We start from the raw sequence: 16,203 nt of genomic DNA, 5'->3' as shown, positions 1-16,203 counted from the left end.
CTAAAAAAAAAAAATAAAAATCAATAAATAGTGACTAAAGAAGGCATTATGAATAAAACAACTTCATAATACTGATAACTCCACTTGAGAGGATGGCAAAATTTTCTACATAGCAAGTACATGCCAAATCAATCCATGTTATATAATTTGCATTGAACAAACTATTTAGCATTTTGCACGTGACCTCTGTGTGAAGACAGGTCATCTTCCATTTTTGTGCAAGGTCACATGTAAATACAGGGTATTCTCTGGACCCTTCACTGTCAGTCTTAGAGACTGACCCTTTCCTGCAAATATCCACAGTGGGATATGTTTTTCAGAAGGAACTGAAAAAACCACCTCCATCAGTGAAGATGTAATGGGATGGGCAATTAAAAATTAATTCTTGTCAAAGCTAGTATCTATATGAATATATACATATTCATATGTTCACACATACATATTAGATCAATAAATATATGCTTGATCTCTGGTGAAAGATTAAATGAGAAAGGTGCAAGGAAGAGACTGTTGCCTGCTTCTGTTACTCAGGAGCACAGGGCTAGAAGGTACTGACATTACCCATCAGAGAGGCAAAGATTGTTTCCATTTAAGGCTCCATTCTAAAGAAACAAACATGTCAATCCGCCACCACTTCTAGGGAAATAACTGAAAAAGCAGGTTATTCTGGCATAATGTTTGGGACTGAGATGCTGTGTAATACTGAAAACTGAAAGGTACTGCATTTAAACAGAATTACACAAAGACATTCAGGGTGGGGAACATTAAGGTTTGCTAAGAATGATGCAGGGATTACGGTGAATCATAGGGTAAGCACAAGCCTTAGTGGCACGTTGTTGTGTAAAGGACCACCATTGTATTACAGATATTATGAATGCTAAAATAGTTTGCCTAGGGAGACAATAGAATTAACATGCTGGAACAGTTTAAAGACAGGTCTGATCAACATCTGTTAAGCATGATAAGGACAGCCAAAATCTATCTTGGGGCAAATGAGGCACCAGGTGATTTCCCAAAATTATAAAACAAAGCCAAGGTAAAAACCATGAAATACAACAGTACTTACAACAAAAGAGGTTTGGTAACATGCTTTCAACCACAACAAAAAAAATTCAGATATTGTTGTATTTGTGTTTCATTTCTGGTTTATGCATTTCACACATAATTACAGAGAGAATTTCCACTCCTCCTTTTGCAATAACTGGAAATTTTTTCCCAGAGCAGGTGCTGCAAACTTAATCTGCTATAGCTGAGATGCAGACTGCTTATGGTGATGTCTAATCCAAAGCTGTAAGCAGAGAAGTTAAATAAAACAGCTTCACTTTTCATTTATTCTGTGTTTCAAGGGACATTTTACATGTGCACTACTCTCAACTCCCTAGTCTTCAAGGGATTGAATTTGCACAGATTTCCGATCTTTTCTATTCTTTCTATTGCTATTCTGCAGAAGTAGCATAGCTGGTAGCACAAAATCACTGCTCTTCAAGAGGTAACAACATCCAAATAAAGTGAATGGAGAAGAGGTGCTGTAAGGAGCTTTACTCGAGTGCTGAAGAGAGAAAATTTTGTGAAGCTTTGAAAAGATGCACGGGTAGAGTAAACTGAGGAAGGCAGGAGGGCATAGGCTGACCTGCGAAGAAGTGGGATGCAAGGGGAAGATGACAGCAACTAGATAAGACCAGCCTAGAGAAAAACATGGTGTCATGGAAGGAGAGTCAGAGAAGAAAGACAGAGGGTCCTCCAAAACTTCATGTCTCCTGTAACAAGGCAGTACAGAGACAATATCTGAGCTCTCACTGAGGGCTAGATGTGATTAACCTAGAACAATGCTGCTTCCTCAGGTATTTTACCCACTATCTGCTCTGGGAAAGAGGCTGACAAATCCAGCACTGGTGATCAAAGCCTTTCATCTGCCACTTAGCTGCTCTGACACAGTGGTGGAAATAAAAGTCTTATGCTCAAACCCAGAGATAAATAATCCGTAACATTCCCCATTTGGAAAATATCTTGCCACTCAACAAAACTGCATCTGTGTTGATCTGAAGCTGCTGGTAAGAGAAAGGGTACAAAGATTGATATGCTTGTGTTTCAAGAAATAGCTTTCTTTTGTGTAACCCCTTTCTGCAGGCTTATAAATTCTTGCTGAAAAGAATTTACCATGTTCTGAAGGTAATGAACAAGGATAAGGAACAGGTCTGACTTCTGTAAGCCTTGCTCACCTGTCCAGTCCTGACATAAGCAACAACAGGTAAGACAAGGACAAGCAGTGTGATTCACGCCAAAGTTAATTTTCTTAGTATAATGCATAAGATGACTTTTTGCATACTCTTACTATTGATAACTGAACTCTACCAAAGCCAGAGACATGGACAATCAATAGATTCCTTAAAAAATTCTAATAGGCTATTCTTAATAAAAGGAGTATTAAAATTACATGAAATACTCATGACTTGTGCTTGTTCACAAGAAGTCTTCATTTTGTTTTCATTCCACTGTTCAGACAGCTTAAAGAGCAAATTAGAGCAAATTAAGACACCCTTTTAGAGTAGCAAATCTTTTGTGTTTCTGTTGGGTGTGAATTGAAAAAAAAAGTGCCATTTCCCTCCAGTTAAAAAGGTGAGACATAACACAGCTCATTTTGTATCATTCCATTCTGGGTGGGTTTGGGCTATGAATAATCTATGTACTATGGGGTCAGCATTTCTGTGTTATAAATGTTGCATTATGTAATGTATTACCATGATAAGAAAAGGAAACTGATTTATATGGAAAAGGAAACAGATAAACACTGCCACCAAATTTTAAGATTTATTAATTGACAAAATATCTCTCCCAGCAAGTAAATTAAAGTTGCTAACTTTCAAGGTGTTCTTGAGGTAAGAGATCTATTACAATGAATTGCATTAGCAGTAGAAACTATAATAGCACTGTCTCATGTATAAGATTAAATTCAGACTTTTTTTTTAAGATTGAAATTGATAGGCCTCAGCTCATGGCAAACTTGTGATCTCATACAGAAAATATTCTTATTTTCAAGACTGATAGAGGATGACAAGGACTGTGGTCATAAAATGATAAAGGGAAATGGGTGTAACACAGAAAACATGTCCCAGAGATCATGAAAAAGATGCAAGAACACTAGCTTTTTAAGAGAGTCCCTAAGTTAATAGGAGGAGACTTGAAAAGTGCTGTGATAATCTCTAAAGAAAGCTTTCATACTTGAAGAGCTGCTACTGTGCAACCAGAAATAGCCTTTCAAAGGAATCATCTCACAGTATGTCAATTCTAATGAATTATAAAACATTCTTCAGTGCTAGGATGACCTCAAGATTCAACAGAGAAGAATTTTAAAAAGCTATTTATGTGAAAAACTGAAAGGAAACAATAGGTAATCTGCTATAAACCCAATGGTTACGTCTTGCCCTAACTATAGCCCTTTAACTGTCAACAAAGGCCACTATAGAATGCTTGTTTTAGAAATCTAAATAGTTTCAATCAGAAGAATCTCAATGGATCATTAAGAAGAGAAAAATCAATTGTGTTCACACTATTTAGGGAAAACAATAATATTTCCTGTTGCATGTAGCATGGATATGGAGTGTTTCCCACCATACTTTGCTATGCTTCCCATGAAAGTGACTTTTGGCAAAATGCCCATCTCCTTTAACTTCATAGCAGATCTCAGATGTTCAGTATCACTCAGATAAAACATATTCCTGCTTTCTTCTCCATTTGCTGACTCAACTATGGTCAGGAAGGTATTTCTGGTTTTGTAATTTTAAAGAGCAGAAGAAATGCATTTAAGATGCAAAACCAAGGGATACTCATGCCCTTCAACTGCTCCAAATAAAACTATAATATCTACTGTAGTCTTAGTTTTTTTTCACAGAACTTCCACAGTTTATTCTTAAACATTAACAGTTTTAATTCCTTCTGTCATTTTGTGAAGCTGGACTAAGACAGGGCTAACTTCAATTTTATTCTTTCCCCCCTAGGTGTTTTCAGGTGTATAAAACACTCAAAGAAAAAACTCTTCAACCATGACATGACTTTCTTTTTCAATTCTTTCATTTCTCTTTTCTCATTAGTTTCGTCTTGGAGCTTGCAAAGTTCCAGAGCAACCTATTGTAGTGGCAGTCAGAACCTTGACTGTGGCTCACCACTTCTCCTGTAGTAACTATAATGAAAAGGTCAAAATTGCTGTTCAAAATCTCCCCCGTTGACCTTGGGCCTATCAAAGCAAGCCTGCATTATGGCCAGTGACCATGACAGATTCAGAGAAAAAGAGTGCACTGGTGTATGAAGATGTTTCTGGCAAGAACTAGCAACAATTCTAGCTCTAACTCTTAACAGATTATAACATTTTTTTGTGCCTTAAAATGACAAGTTGTGCTATGTAGCAGTGGGGTTTTTTTTAGTTGCTATTTATTATTAAAAACTGTGTTGCACTACAATATTCTGGTCCATGCAGACAGTTCAGGGCTCACATAAGCACAGATGTCTTGCTGCCCTGTGATACTTTTCGCCCTTTGCAGCCACAAGAGTGCATCACCTGCTCTTCTTTACTCCAGCTTAGTTTTCTAATGCCCTATTCACACAGTGGGGAAGTCACTTCTAACATTTCACTCCTTACCCTTGTAAGCAAAGAATGACCAAACCTCCTTCTTTCCTCTTCTTCCACCTGACAAATGTAGTCAGAGGTCCCAGCTCCTGGGGCACCTGCTACAGGTGTACCTCATAATTTTTTGCCCCAAAGTTGAGGCTTCTTCCTTGAGCACGTATCTCCTGTGTCTCAAAAAACCCCAAATCCAAACAAAACCTACAAGAGCGAAAAAACTGAGCAGGAAGCTCTGAAAAATGTAAGTCCAACTGCTAAAATTTACATTCACCTTTGTTTCCTCCTAATGTCTTTTTCTACCTTCAGATCAAAATTTCAGTTGCAAAACTTGATGTCTACTTAGCTACTGTAGAAACTCTTTATCTCAGCTAAAATGTAAAACAGTGAAAAGAATGCATTTCATTTATCTATATGTTTTTAACAACATATGTTCCATAAATATGCCCTGTCATACAGTCATGGAAAGCTTCATGGATAGTTCATATTTCCATGTTACCAAATACAAGCGTAGAGTTGATGCAATTTTTGGTGTTAGTCCATTTCCACTCTTTAAAGAAAATTTGAAGGACATTACCATTCCTTAGCAAATAAGGGTGACTGCTACAAAACATCTGTATATATTTCAAGAACAAAGGTGTGAGTTTACAGGTACCACGTGCAATTCAATAGCCACAAGAAAACTAACCCAATAAGGCTAAATATAACTTACTTCAAAGGAGGAAAACCAAACAAAGTTACCACATCCCTTAAAATGCTCATCCAGCCTAGCATTAAGGTAGTCTTGCTGTTAACTTGAGAGGCTACTCAAAGTGAAGGAGATCAAGGGAGATAATTTTTCTGCTATTGTCTGTCCTACAAACAAAACATTAGTCAAACTAATTATGGAGTAAAAAATAGCAATCAAAAAAAAAAAATTTGAATTTGGTTAGAGGGTCAACATCTTAGGTCCTTTTTAGAGTATCATTCTGATGTGAAGTAACCAAAATATATAAAATAATTTTAAAATATATAAATGTAATTATATTATTATTTATTTTATATAAGAATGTATAATATAAAAATAAAAAAGGTGTCAGAAAACATTGGGCTAAGATTCATATTGCTACTCCATTCCTGTTGTACCATGTTTAAAATATTTGAATTTTTTAACCTGCAAGTGAAAAAGAAAAGATTCACTAACTTTGTGAAGATGCCTTCCTGGAAGATGAGGTGCTGCTATTCCCATTGCTACACCAGGAACTGTTTACATATGTGCACAGGGTTGATCAACAGATAAGGTTAAGACAGAATATTAAATTGCAGAATACTGTGCTTCAAGATAAGAGATAAGAGCTCAGATTTCTTCAGGCAGAGGGAAGAACCAAACTTTGGTTTTCTACAGCAGTGGATCAAACTACCACCTCCTACTACTTTGCACACCATGCCCTTCATTTCTCATGCTTTCCCACAGGTGTTCAAAATGAAATATCCCATTTAGGATTTAACAAGAGCATTTTTTTCAGTCATCATCAACTGACATTATGCCAGTGAAATTAACATGCTGAAGAAATCAAGAGTCTCTTCCACAGCACCTCTGCATTTCTATTACCCCTGCCACATGTCAGACAATTACTTCAAGCAGAGGCAGGATGGGAGGAACGAGAGATGGTGGCAGCCAGCTACTGACCAAGAGAGCTGCACTTTTCACCAGACCTCCACATTCCAGCTGCAAAGGGAAGTGCCAGACCAGGTACGAGTCGGGCACAGTTTTGAAGTACATCTGAATTTTGGTTTTTTGAAGTGTGGTCTAATGGACTGGATTTGAGGCTTGAGCTGCAGGTCAGCCATAGTGTCTGTCACCCACTGGCCTCACTGGCCAGGATTTGTTTACAGCTACACCATTGTGTATTATTAAGTTCTTCTGAATTTACTATAAATTTCAGGTTACTCTGTTGCGAATTTAGTTACAGAGGAGGAATTAGGGAATTACATAGCTAAATCTTCATCAGTGACTGAATCTCAGGGAGGTAAGGCCTGAATAGGGATAATGATACTAAAATGACCAGCTTCAAAGGAAACAACAAAGACTAATTAATGTTTTTCAAGGGTTTTGAGGGTGGAAAGTGCCACACAAAGGAGAAATAAAACTATTTGGTGAGCTTCTGTGTAGGCTAGCAACTGAAGGCTCCAATTATGCAGCTTTCAACAGTTAACCACATGAACAAAATAAACTCCTCTGATGACTGACTTCCTTTTACTTCTCATTTGTGTGAATTTCAGCACCCGGCACATGCTTCAAAACTTTAAAATCTCTCTCTTTTGTCAAAATGGACTTCAACTACAGCTTAATCTTTGCTGGGCTACCATGACCCTGAGATTAACTTAGTTGGTTAAAGCCTGGTGCCAAAAATAAAACTTGCCAAGGTTGTGGCATCAATCCCTGTATGTTCACTTAAGAGCTGGACTTGATGATCCTTGTGGATCTCTTCCAACTCAGAAGATTCTGATTCTGTGATCTGTGGACACACCAAGACAGAAAGCTGTCAGAAGCCTGAATTGTGTGCCCCTGGCAAGGGAAGGGGAGATGGACTTCTTTCAAATACTATTTATCAGCTTATTTTGTCTTAGAGAAAGCTTACAAATTCTCATTTTTCTTTTGCTACCTTTTTATAGTCTAATTTATCCAGATGTCTCGTGAATAAAGCCTTATATGATGAAAAGCTTGTCTATTATTCCACATCTATAACTGTTGATCCATTATGATGCTATTCCTATCATCTTTACAGCCTTAAATGCATCAGGGTACACAATTCTACTGCCACTAGTTTCACATTAATTGTAAACCAAACAATTGAAACTGTGGTCTTACCAGGAACTTCAACAGCAACAGGCAAAAGACAGTGACATAAACAAAAAACTACCAGTCTGTGTTTCATAATGAGCTTATGAATTCCAAATTTTGCTAATCATTTCAAGTCTTTCTTCTTTCATTAGTTTCTAATCCATAACTGATTTTATTCATCATGCCCACAAGCAATGCAAGAAATTAATCCTTCTGATAAGGAACTGAAATAGAATGCTTTTGAACATATTACCTGTTCATTTTCATATGTATGTTTTTACAGGATTATTGCCTTTCCCAATTCTATTTGCTTGAACAACCAAGGAAGCCTTAGAATCAGGGGAAAACTGAATGTAGTAATCCCAGATTACTTTGTTCTCTTATGTAAAATAAAGCTGCAATCTAAACCAGTGGGGAAAACCTAAACACATAAATCAAAAGGGATATGACATATGGGAGTCTGGAAGAGGGATTTCCAGCTGATAGCCATTTCTTTTCATTATTTTGTGGGAAACAGATTGATCATTCACCAAAGAAATCATGTCTCTTCAAACTGCTTGAGTTCTCCTTCAAACACAAAATTCACAGAGCATCTTGTTTGAAATGGAGCATTTCTCTGTGTGCTTCAGGCAACACTGCTGAAACAGGAAACCTACACAACACTCAGAGAAGACAAAGCATAGAAACATCAAAGGAGAGTAGCTGTGGAGCATCAGAACCTATATCATGAAGAGCAGGGGCCAGGACAGCAGAAGATGAAAAAAAAGGAATAAGTCCCTTTGAATTCACAGATGGAGGCCTGTCTTCCTCTGGGCATCTTTGTTGGAAGAGTGTCCTTCTGCTGCAGAGAAACAGACATTCCAAAGCACATCCAGATGTGCACCGTTACTCATGATGTGTTTCTCATTCTCCTCACAACATGCTCTTGATTTATTATTGATTAAGACCTGTTTGTTTTGCCTAATGACCTGCAGGGCTGTTATGGCTCTTGCAAGTGAGATTTTTCAGCCAACCTCACAACATCCATCTTGAGCAGTATCTTTACTATTCCTTGAGGACACATGGTGGTGTTTCCCTACTTGGGGATTTAGAAGAAGCACAAGCAAATGCTACCATTAGCTGACATTTGAAGTTGCTGCCAGCTGTCTTCAACATGCATAGATGGACTGGTGAGCTGTGGCTGGGGAGCCACAGAAGGAAGGCACAGAAAGGCTGCCCAGGGAGTCAAGCTGACATTATGCAAAGACAAAGAGGAGTAATCTTAATAGAAAACATTGCATCTTTTAGGTCCATTCCTCTGTTGGTTTAGCTGCTGTCACATTACACAAGTCTGACACAGCCAATACACATTGCTGTCCTCCCAGAGTAATGCCACTCAGCTGGATATCTTGGGAATCTAGTAATATGTGAATGGCAAGTTGGGCTGCACATCACATAAACTGTTCACTACAGAGGTTGGGCGGGTTTGAGTTGATTTTGTTTGTTAGTTTTGGTTTTTCTGGTTGTTTTGTTGGTTTTTTTCCCCTCAGAGATGCACCTTCTTAAATGACAATTTAATTTGCTCTCCTTTTAAACAATTGTATCCATTGCAATGAAATTTACCAGCATGCTGCTGTACATTTCCAGTTTTGCTGTCACTTTTAAATTCTAAGGGGAGAAAGGACAAAAAAAAATACATAAAGGGAGCTAAAGTTAGTCAATCAATTACTCCTTCCCTCTAGTCCTCAGGCTCCAATGAGATTAAATCACAGAGTTAATACAAATCTAGTCTGTCAGTTCTACCAGATCTGTGCTGTTTCTGGGATAAAAGAAGAGCACAGTAAGAATATATTCAACTGATCCAAGGTTCAAAGTAAAATTCCTGCTGCATGTAAAGGGCAAGAAAAAGATTACAAATTATGTTAGAAGATTAAGAATACCTAGGAAAACACTTATAAAGCTAAAGAGAATTTCTCCCCTCCACAATTACCAATCAGACTGCCAGAAGTGAGTTATATTTTCTATTTATAACATAACTATTATTTTGTTTATACCAGTATTACCAGCTTAGGAAACAAACAAACAAACAAATTACCTTTGACAACCTATTTTTCCTGTAACACTGACATTATCAAATATGCTTCAGAAGACCAGAAGTGTTAAAAAAAGATACTCCAAAAAATAAGGGTCCTCCAAAGGTATGAAAGGAAGATAAGGTCACCCAAACCATCACAGCTGCAAAGTCCACTGAGTCTCCAGCTTGTAAATGAACAGATATAGCCTAAGGGATTATTCAAAAATGGCCTTCCAACAAAAACAGTGGTGAGTCTGCAAGAGGTCATTAGCTCCCAGAAAGTGGAGAAATTTTTACTTAGTCTACTAGTATTAAATGAACTAAGAATGGTATTCACTTTGCTGCATATGGAACAAGCCTTGCTTTGTTTTCATGTTTAATGCTAGCTCTATATTTAAATGCCTTTGCTGCCTTGGTCTATGATGTGAGACACTAAAAATAGCCAGTCTGTTCCAGAATTTCGATTGTGTCTACCTTTGAAAAGCTCAATTAATGATGAAATGTCATTATGAATTTAATTTATTAAAAAGATAAGCCTAAAATACTGAGAGACTGAGACTACATACACAGTAAATCTCCAAAATCTCCATTAATTATTTTCTATGTGAATCTACTTTATGTAACTCATATTCAGGCTAAATTCCCTCCTAGTTCAATCTATACTGAGGAAAAAAAATTCCCACAATGATGCTTCAAAGTCCACACTTTCTACTGCTACTTTTTCCTCTGCATGTCTGCCCCATGAGGCCTGGAGACCTTAAAAAAATTAGGAAATCTTATCTCTGTGTTCTCCAGCTCTTTTTTTTTTTTTTCTTTTTATGCTGCAGATACCTTTTAAATTAAACTCAGATGTTGTTTATACTTTGGAGAGCCTCTTACAGCCAGCAAGACAAAACAAAAGAGTGAGATCCTATTCCAGTGAGATACAGAGGTGTCCTCTCAGGACTAATGGTATCAGCAGCCAGTACTGAATTTGCAAAGCAGAGGTGATCACTTCATAGCAGGAATAAGCAGTCTATTCTAGGGTCCTGAAATATTAATGTATGATGTGAAGAATGGTGGACATGACTACTGTCAGCTATAGAGTAGACACAGGTACGCTCCACAAACATGTTCAGCATCCCAACTCCAGCTTTCATGGCTAACTCTCTTGAAGATTTTTAAAATATACATCAATCACTGACTGCAACTACTCTGGGTGTTTTAGTGTGCTTCAGCAAAGGCTGGCTAGTTTTGCAAACAGCCTGATGAAATTGACAACCAGTAGTACTATACTAGACAAATGCACCTCTAAAGAGGAAAAATCATTATTACTCTATCACTCATATTACTAATTACTCTACTTTTGCTGCTTTTCCTCCCCTTTTTCTTGCTAGACATAGCATTTATATGTGATGACATTACCTAGATGGTCAACTCCATCTGTGATCAAACAACTGGGTGTTGAGCATCCTTTAAAATCATGCACAGACAAGACTTAGGAAGACTACATTGATATTGAAAGTAGGACAAGAAACTTATGATAGTTTTATGTTCTCTTCTAATGTCCGGCTTTGCCTGTGTACGTGTGCAGGTACTGTAAAAGCATCTGGGATTAGGCAAAGTAATTTTTCCAAATACATTCATTGTACTTTACAACAGTGTACAGAGAGAGATTCTGAACACTTCCCCTTCTATACAATGAAATGAATTACATGAATGTGGGGGGAAAAGTATACTACTATGCCATTTAGCTTTTCAGTGGCATTAATTTTATATAATTTGCAAGACAAAAAATGGACACAACTTCTCAGTGCCCCAGCTGCAGCTGTCAGAGTCCATCAGAAAACCTCAAGCATTTCTTTGACTTCAAGATCATCAGCTACAATACAGACCTTGGCAGCAGCAGTTAGCTGGCCGCTGTCAGTGATAGATGAGACAACAGAATGCAGTTTGCTCTCTCATGGCTAAGTCAATGCTGTCCTGCCCTGCTGACAGGCAAGGTAAAGCTGCTTTTGTCAGTAAGCCAGGCAGGTAAGACCTCAGAGACACAAAGGAAGCAGGTCATAGAATCGTTTGTGTTGAAACACATCTTGAAGATCATCTAGTTCCAGCCACACTGCAGTGGGGATGCTCAAAGCCCATCTGACCTGTCTTTGAACACTTCCAGGGATGGGGCACCCACAACTTCTCTGTTCCAGTGTCTCACCCCTATCACTACATGCCCTTGTAAAAAGTGGCTCTCCAGCTCTCTTCTAGCCCCCTTTAGCTACTGGAAGGCTGCAGTGAGGTCCCCCTGGAACCTTTTCTTCTCCAGGCTGAATGAACCCAGTTTTCTCACATCTTTCCTGTGCTGGGGACCCCAGAACTGGATGCAGAGCAGAGTAGAAGGGAAGAATCACCTCCTTTGACTTGCTGGCCACACTCCTTTTGATGCAGCCCAGGATCTGGTTGGCTTTCTGCGCTGTGAGCACACACTGCAAGTCATGTCAAGTTCTTTATCCACCAACACCATTAAAACATTATTCCCAGGGCGGCTCTTCATTCATTCTCCTCCCAGCCTGTACCTGTGCACAGGATTGCCCCAATACATTTGCTGGACCTTACACCTGTTTTTTTTTAAATTCGATGAGGCTTCACAGGTCTGTGTCTTAAGCCTGTTCAGGTTGCTCTGGATGGCATCCAGAGAGTGTTGACCACTCCACTCAGCTTGGAGTCCTCAGCAAACTTGCTGAGGGAGCACTTGATCCTACTCTCCCTGTCACCAGAAAAGATGTTAAACAGCACCAATCCAAATACTGATCCCTAAGGAACACCACTCATCACTGATCTCCATGTGGATATTGAGCCACTGGAGCCTGGCCATCCAGCTGATTCTTTATACACCTGAGGGATTCATCCACCTAATTCATGTCTCTCCAATTTAAAGGTAATGATGTCATGTAAACAGCTAGAAAAATACCATCTTCACAGAGTCACTTCTCTGGCCATAACTATATTTTAGCAGATGTCCAACTCAATATTATCAGTGATGCATTCATTATGGGCCTGAAAATGCACTCTATCTACTCGACCTGCAGTTTTTCCTCAGCTAAAAGCCCACATGGTGTACAGGAATAGGCCAAATGCTAGGAAATGTGGGCAACTCCCATGCTGTTCACAAACATTAGTGTCCAAACTCAAGCACAGTCTCCATTACAAAATCATAGGCAAAACTCCAAACTCAGAAACCAGCTATCGTGTTTAGGGACAACTAACAATCCTTGACAGCATTACCATTTGGAAAAATATTCTGGATTGAGCCCCATCTGCATTCACTGTTTTTTTACAAGATATGTTGCTTTCACAAACAATTTTACCAAGTGATTTTTTTTTTAATTCCACTTCAGAGCAGGATATCTAGACTGAAATGGCCATGGTCTGATAAGAAAGGCTGGAGAGCTGATTAGAAAGTACAATATACAATCAAGATATCAACACTTGCACCCAAACAGCTTAAAATTATTTCAAAGGGTACAGAAGCAGCAATAAACAGTTCATATTTCTGTCCTTCCAGTAGACATGCTACAAAGGGCAATCTGGGCAAGCCAGAGCTAAATACATGTTCCTGCCAAGGCTCTGCCAACTCAGGCTTGTCTTTGTTATTACACTGCTCCTCCTGATAGGGCCTTTGTGTTCAGGATCTTTTAGAGGATCCTCTGACTCCTGGGGTAACCTGCTCTTTCTCTTTGTTCAGAGCATCCAGCAAAAGCGGGAACCTAACCTTGGCCTTTTATGTTTCTGCTAAGTATTATTATACACCCAATACTGCATTTTCATATGGATTCAGTAACCATCACTCCAGCAAACCCCTGAAAATCTGCACTAATATTCCATGCATGTCTACTCTGCTATGTTCACTTCACTAAAGAGAGGGAGAAGACCTTTGGGGAGGGGAGCTGCCCATCTCCAGCTCTGGCACACAAACCCACTGTTGGGAAGAGAGGGTGTAGAGACAGCACTGCCTTCATCCCTGCTAGAAGAGCAGTGCATGGCAGAACAAGGTCAGCCTAGACTAGCAGACCAACAATACCGGTGCATAATAACTTTGGACCTGCATATATTTGCTATCTGGTACATTTTTTTTTCTTTGCTGTCATAGCACATCTGGGATGTGCACTGGGCATTTACCCCAGCATTACCTCCCATACACTATCCCCAAATGTCTGCCAGTACACTACTTTTCCTCAAGGTGTATAGAGACAAAAAACACCACAACATATGACTAACTCTTCTGTTGATCACACTAAAATCACATTCTGGTCTACATGGCCATTTCCCCCTCCCTGAGTAGCTAAGTCACGTCTGTTCATTGATGAGAGCAAGTTTCAGCTGTAGTCAGCACTGTTTGGATGTGGCTGTTGGGCAAGAGAGCTAAGATCTATAGGCTCATGTTATCAGCAGAATGGTTATGTCTAGAAACTGCATTATAAGAGTGACAGATGTAGCAAAAATGGAGCACTAATTTAATTTTCAATTGCATTGTCTCCTCCCTGACCTGGCAGTACAAGAAGTCATCACTGGACCACTAGAGTAACCAAACTCCCTATCAGAGAAGCTGAAGAGGAATCTCAAGGCTGTTTTTCACACAGCCACTTTCTCTGACTACAGCTTCTCTGGAATAGAATGAATCACTCAATGGTCTGTCTTTAGTTAGCTCACGTCTATTTAAACCAGCGTGAAGATCTGCACCTTTGATGTGAGTTAATTAAGCTCACATGGCTTTCTCCTGCCTGGCTTCTGCAGCTTCAGAAGTAAGGGGAGCCAAATTAGGCCCATCTGTCTAAATGGAAGGGGTGCTCTCCTGCCATAAGGCACACTCCATTACCCAGCACAGGAGCTGCCTTCCAAGAGCACCAGGAAAGGGGGTTTCATTGCTGCCAACAGCTACCGAGAATACCAGGCCTGCCAGGTGTGGAGGTTTTCATGAGAATCACAGCTCTGTGCCATCAGCTTCTCTGCACAGAAACCTTAAGGATCTGTCTACAAAAGAATTTCCTGCAATAGCTTTTTGTTTAACCCTTGGAACTTCTTGGCAGCAACAGATCTGCAAAAACATTTTCTTTTTTCTCTATTTAAAAATAAAGAAGGAGCTAAAAAACTTCAGTGGGGCAGAAGATGACTCCCTGCCTTGATTCTGCTGCCATTAATTGTGTAACTGAACTTTGTAGTCTCTACAAACACTGGAAGCCTCTCAATTAGTATCCTGAAATACCTAATAGAAAGTAGCCTTAAATAATGCACATCATCAGGTACAGCTGATGGCACTCTCAAGAACTTGTCCCTGTGCCCAGCAAGAAGACTTGGGAGATTCAGCTGTCAAAAACCACAGTTTCAAGAAGATCTACTGGTATCTTTGGGGAGATAATCAAAAAGGTGTGTGGCATGAGAACCACAGACAACAGGTATAAATTACTATGGGGAGGATCTCACAGAACACTATTTAAAACTAGTTCGCTATGAAGATAGCAAAGCAGTATTAACAGGTTTCTCAGAGATGGTGCAATGCCTGCGTCCCTGGAGGTTTTCAAACTCAATCAGATGAAGCCCTGAGCAACCTGGTTTGAATTCAGTGTTGACATTGCTTTGAGCTGAATGCTGGATTAGGGGCCTCCTGATGTCCCTTCCATCCTGAAGGCTCCGTGATCCCATATCACCTGCTACAGCTTCTATAATGCATAAAATAATGGAAAAGGGTTCGCAGAACTGCTTACATTTGGGAGCCTGGAACCAGTATTTGCACCCTGGACTTTTGAGAAGCACTTCTTTACAGTTTCTACAGTGCAACTGAAAACCTGCACAGTTTCATTGTGCTCACACTGGGAGAATCTTGGAGCAAGGAAACAATGCTTTAATCACACAGTATTTTCCCTCCGAGAGTTGAGGATTGCAACCAAATGTATGCAAGCAAGAAGTACTCTAATTAAAGAAGAAATAAGAAATGCAGATTCCAAGGCTTAATGAATCATTAAAAATACCTAGAAAAAACCTAATCTGGCTAATTCCAGGCATTTAATTGAGTTGGCTGAAACGTTTGAATGCGTGAACACAACCACGTACAGTTATTTCCCTGGGTAGAATTCTTCAAGCTGTAATATTGATTCTTCATCTGGAGCATGAATGGCAATTATTTATTAATAAAGCTGTAACTGTTCTACATACCAAATCAAGGTCTTGGGAAACCCTTCGCTTGCGCAGCTCTTCCATCCTCTCACACACATCTGTGAAGCAGGTGTTATAGTAGTCTGCATACTGCTGTGCCAGATCATCAATATTTCCCAGTGACCCATCCTACAGGGAAGACAAAGAAAACAGGTTAATCAAATTTAAAATTCTAATTTAAAGGTAGCACCACTACTATGAAGGAAACCCCCACCCCTGCAGCACATCATGCTCGGGTCATCCTCTCCATCCCTATCCCAGAGTACAGTAACAGCAAGAACAGCTGGGAACTGGACTACCAGAACAGCTCCTCACAATCAGGTGGGACTTTCTTAAATCCCACAGAGAGAAAGAAGGCAGGGGCAAGTGTGCAGTGGAACAACACATCCCCAGGCACTATCTGCCTCAATCCTCTTCCAGCAGCATATGCTCCTATCGCACCTGGTTCTCCCAAGCAGCAGCTCACTCTTCCAAGAGCCAGTCATCATTGGGCTACCAAGAGTAGCTCTGCGTTGTGACAATGACTAACTG

The 16,203-nt window shown here is 39.5% G+C and overlaps 1 protein-coding gene across 8 annotated transcripts in view; it reads right to left on the bottom strand.

The window, feature by feature from the left end:
* Positions 1–16,203, bottom strand: part of SASH1 (SAM and SH3 domain containing 1) — a 531,067-nt gene that overhangs the window by 82,473 nt on the left and 432,391 nt on the right. For all 8 annotated transcript variants that reach the window (XM_030268181.4, XM_030268182.4, XM_030268185.4 and 5 more), the window contains exon 2: positions 15,673–15,801. In XM_030268181.4, the coding sequence (XP_030124041.4) occupies positions 15,673–15,801 (129 nt within the window). The remainder of the gene's footprint in view (positions 1–15,672; positions 15,802–16,203) is intronic.

Source organism: Taeniopygia guttata, chromosome 3 (assembly GCF_048771995.1).
Source record: "Taeniopygia guttata chromosome 3, bTaeGut7.mat, whole genome shotgun sequence".
Taxonomy (NCBI): Eukaryota; Metazoa; Chordata; class Aves; order Passeriformes; family Estrildidae; genus Taeniopygia; species Taeniopygia guttata.
The sequence above is the reverse complement of the archived record's forward strand: the minus strand, read 5'-3'. Positions and strand labels throughout refer to the sequence as shown.